The sequence below is a fragment of the Nestor notabilis genome, unplaced genomic scaffold, assembly GCF_000696875.1.
Source record: "Nestor notabilis isolate BGI_N333 unplaced genomic scaffold, ASM69687v1 scaffold5240, whole genome shotgun sequence".
NCBI classification, from domain to species: Eukaryota; Metazoa; Chordata; class Aves; order Psittaciformes; family Psittacidae; genus Nestor; species Nestor notabilis.
In genome coordinates, this window is record NW_009909584.1 from 14,535 (window position 1) to 18,050 (window position 3,516).

Consider the following 3,516-nt stretch of genomic DNA (forward strand, 5'->3'; position numbering starts at 1 on the left):
CCAGCCGGTAACTCAGAACCACGCAGCTGCTCGCTCACTCCCCTCCCTTTTCCTCCTCCCTTTCCCGAAAGGAATCAGGAGGAGAATTGAAAGAATGTAACTCCCACGGGTTGAGATAACAGCACTCCAGTAACTAAGGTATAATACAAACCACTGCTACTACCAATAATAATGATAAGGGAAATAACAAGGGGAGAGGACACAACCGCTCACCACCCGCCGACCGATACCCAGCCCGACCCGAGCAGCGATCTGGGCCTTCCGGGTGACTCCCCCCAGTTTCTATCCTGGCCATGACGTGCTGTGGTGTGGAATAGCCCTTTGGGCAGTTTGGGTCAGGGGTCCTGTCTCTGCTTCCTCCCGGCTTCCCCTCCTCCCTGGCAGAGCATGAGACTGAGAAAGTCCTTGGTCGGAGTAAACATCACTGAGCAACAACTAAAACCATCGGTGTTAACATCAGCGTTGTTCCCAGGCTGAAAGTCAAAACCACAGCCCTGCACCAGCTACTAAGGAGGAGAAAAATGACTGCTGGAGCTGAACCCAGGGCAAGGCCCCAGATGTTATTTCTGCACGTCTGCTTTGAAGGCCAATCCGGTATGGATGGGCAGTATCTGTCATTAACTTCCTTTATTCTTGGAAGTATTAAACAAGTAAATAGCCTCGTGTTCAAGGAAATAAAGGTGTTATGATTTTGTTAAACCACTTGGTCTTCAGTTAGACTTACCTTCTTCGGCATCTTTTGAATCAGGTGATGCAGTAGAAGGGTTGCTGAAATTATGGTTCAGCTCAGTTGTCTGCTGAATGGGGCTGAAGTTCTTTGTGGTACTGTCCTGCTTCACCATGGGTGATGTCAGAGCGATGCTGGTGGTGAACAACGTGGTGGGGTTGATTGAAGAGTTATCACTGGGGAGCACCACAGCTGAAGGGGTGCTGTAGGTGACTGTGGAGTTACTTGATGTCTCTGTGGATATAGAAGTAGCTGCAGCACTTCTGGTCAGTCGAGGAAAGTCACCTGTTGTAAATGTCGCTAAAGGTACTGGGATACTGTTGAAGGTTGTGGCAGAGTTTATTCCATCTTTAGATACTCCAGTTGCACTTGAAGATAAAGTAATGCCATCAGTGGACCTCGGGGGTGTGCTGTTTGGCTCCCTGCTCATCTCTGTTCTTTCTGTTTCGTTTTCTTCAGTGTTGGCCATTGTTGGTGCAGCATGACTGACGGTGGAAGGATTCATGGCAGTAGTCGTAGTCAGAACCAATCTCCGTGAAGTTGATTGAGCTTTAGACTGATTGTTATCTGTAATTGAGCCATTTCTATCACTTGCTCCATTTAGTTTTGCACCCTCAATATTGCTTTTGTTACATTGCAGCCTTACAAGCAGAAAAATGAAAATCATGCCAACAGGAAAGTTGTATGGTATTGACTTCAAAGTTTGCTATATGCAGAATCTGCAAGAAATTCACTTTTGTTCACGGTTTTATTTTGCAAAACAAAGCTATTTTTATCAAATAAGCTAGTAAAAAAAGTTAGTGTTATACTATAGAAATCTCACTAGTTTACCATGTGTTGATGCTGAAAACTTTACATCCGTGAGTGTTAATGACCAAGAGAATGACCTAAAGCAATATTGATGATCAACAAAAGCTTTTTGCACAAGAACATTTCATGGTTCTGTAAACAGGCCTTGTACTCAGAGGGGAATGATTCAAAACCACTTTGCTATAGAGTAAGGTAATGATAGTACGTTTGTGTAGCACACTCAAGGCAATGCCTTCTAGGCAGGCAGCAATTCCAAGAGCATGCTAAAGAGTTATGCTCTGTTGTGAAGAAATGTAATTGTTACAATTAGCCCTGAGCTGATGGGGATTGTTTTGTGACCCTGAGCAGTGAGTGTCATCTGAATGCTATCAGGAGCAAACTGACAATTGAATCAGCCCAGGGGTTATGGATGATGCTGAATTTGTGGGGGAACTTCTTTTCCTGTAGGAGACTGGAGGCTGTGTATTATGCATTATCTTTTCAAATGTTAGATTGATGAGAATGAGGAAAAACTCGTCTTGAAGTTACACAATTGTAGCAGGTATGCTGTTCAGTGTACCCATGGGGTTTTGGCAAGGATGGGTGTGTTTTCTCTACAGATGAAAAAGTATGTCGTAAACTTTATGTGGCAAACAGTGACATGATGAGCATATTATTAATAGCACGTCTTTGTTTCTTGTGGTCTTAAGTAACATGTTCATATTTGCAGAGCTTTCATACTTTTTATGCTTCTCAATTCAGTGAGCAAGGAATATTAAATTTTCAAGCTTAAATGTATTTAAATTTTTGTACTGAGAAAATAATTCATGACTTTTTAGTGAATTATGAAGAGGAATATATATATGAATAATAATCTATGATTAATTTAATTTTCTCCTCTTACTAGCTAGCAGTGTGACAAGTATAAGTGCACTGGCCAAGCTTCTGAAGTGTGTGTTTCCTGTTCATTATCAGTGTAACTAAACTCAGCAGAAGCAGTAACAATGCAGCAGTACCTTTTTTAAAGAAGTTTGGTATAAAGTAGCATACAGAGAATATATTCTTCCCTTCACCATTCCCACCATTTAAAATGGGCTCCGAACTGACACTGAGAGAAGTCCCGTGCTTGCTTCATAAGGAGCATAAATACCCACTAAAGTATGAATTTGAGTGAAATACTGTATTTATGGTTGCTGCTTCTCTGCTTTAACAGTTGAATTTTAAAAAAGGGGGAAGGGGAAATTAAAAAATTATTTTCTCAGAAACTACTCTAAATAGAATTTGGCTACAACAGCACTGACTGCTTTCCTGAACACTATATAAAAGAATATATAAGATATTAATCAGATCCACTAATAAGCATAAAAACTCCCCCTCATACTTACCTTTGAGCTCTATGAAACACGCAAGAGAAACCTGTTGAAATCCTGCTATGGCCCAAAGTGCAATTAGTCTGGTGGGAAGAAGGGAGTGCAGGGACAATAAACGTGGCAGCATTTCAGGGGTGAGAAACATGCAATCTGGGTGAGGTGAGGTGGGGCAGCCCTTCCCTGTACACGTCTGGGAACCAGCCGCACCAACTTGGCCTCTGTCATCACCCAGCTCTGTCATTACAGAGTTCACAGCAATTGCAGTATTTAGGGTAAAGTGGGGAGGCAGTGCTTATTGCTTAATCCATCAGAAGCCTTTGAGCTGATATTTTGGATGGGTGGCTGTTTTCTGTAAACTGTAGAAACTATTGTTCCATGTGCCATGCATCTATTAAATTAAGAGAAGATAGTTTCTTATTGTTGCAGATTCCTGTGGTACACTGTGTGACATGAAAACTGAAGAGGCCTGTCTTCTACAAAATGAAGTTCTGAGTTCTGTTAAGAAAACCATGCTGCTAGAAATGGCTCTGATCCCATCTCCAAATACGTTCCCAGTTGCAATAATTTTAGATAGTCCAAATCCAAATGTTCTGAATGTATCAGATGTCATTAATTTTTAATTTGGAATAC

At 41.7% G+C, this 3,516-nt stretch overlaps 1 protein-coding gene across 1 annotated transcript in view; it reads right to left on the reverse strand.

Annotated features, from left to right (window-relative positions):
* MUC15 (mucin 15, cell surface associated) overlaps window positions 1-1,232 on the reverse strand; it is a 3,477-nt gene extending 2,245 nt beyond the window's left edge. Inside the window, exon 1 of the mRNA XM_010010921.1 lies at window positions 725-1,232. Coding sequence (XP_010009223.1) covers window positions 725-1,232 — 508 coding nt within the window. The remainder of the gene's footprint in view (window positions 1-724) is intronic.
* Between the last annotated feature and the right edge of the window lie 2,284 nt (window positions 1,233-3,516).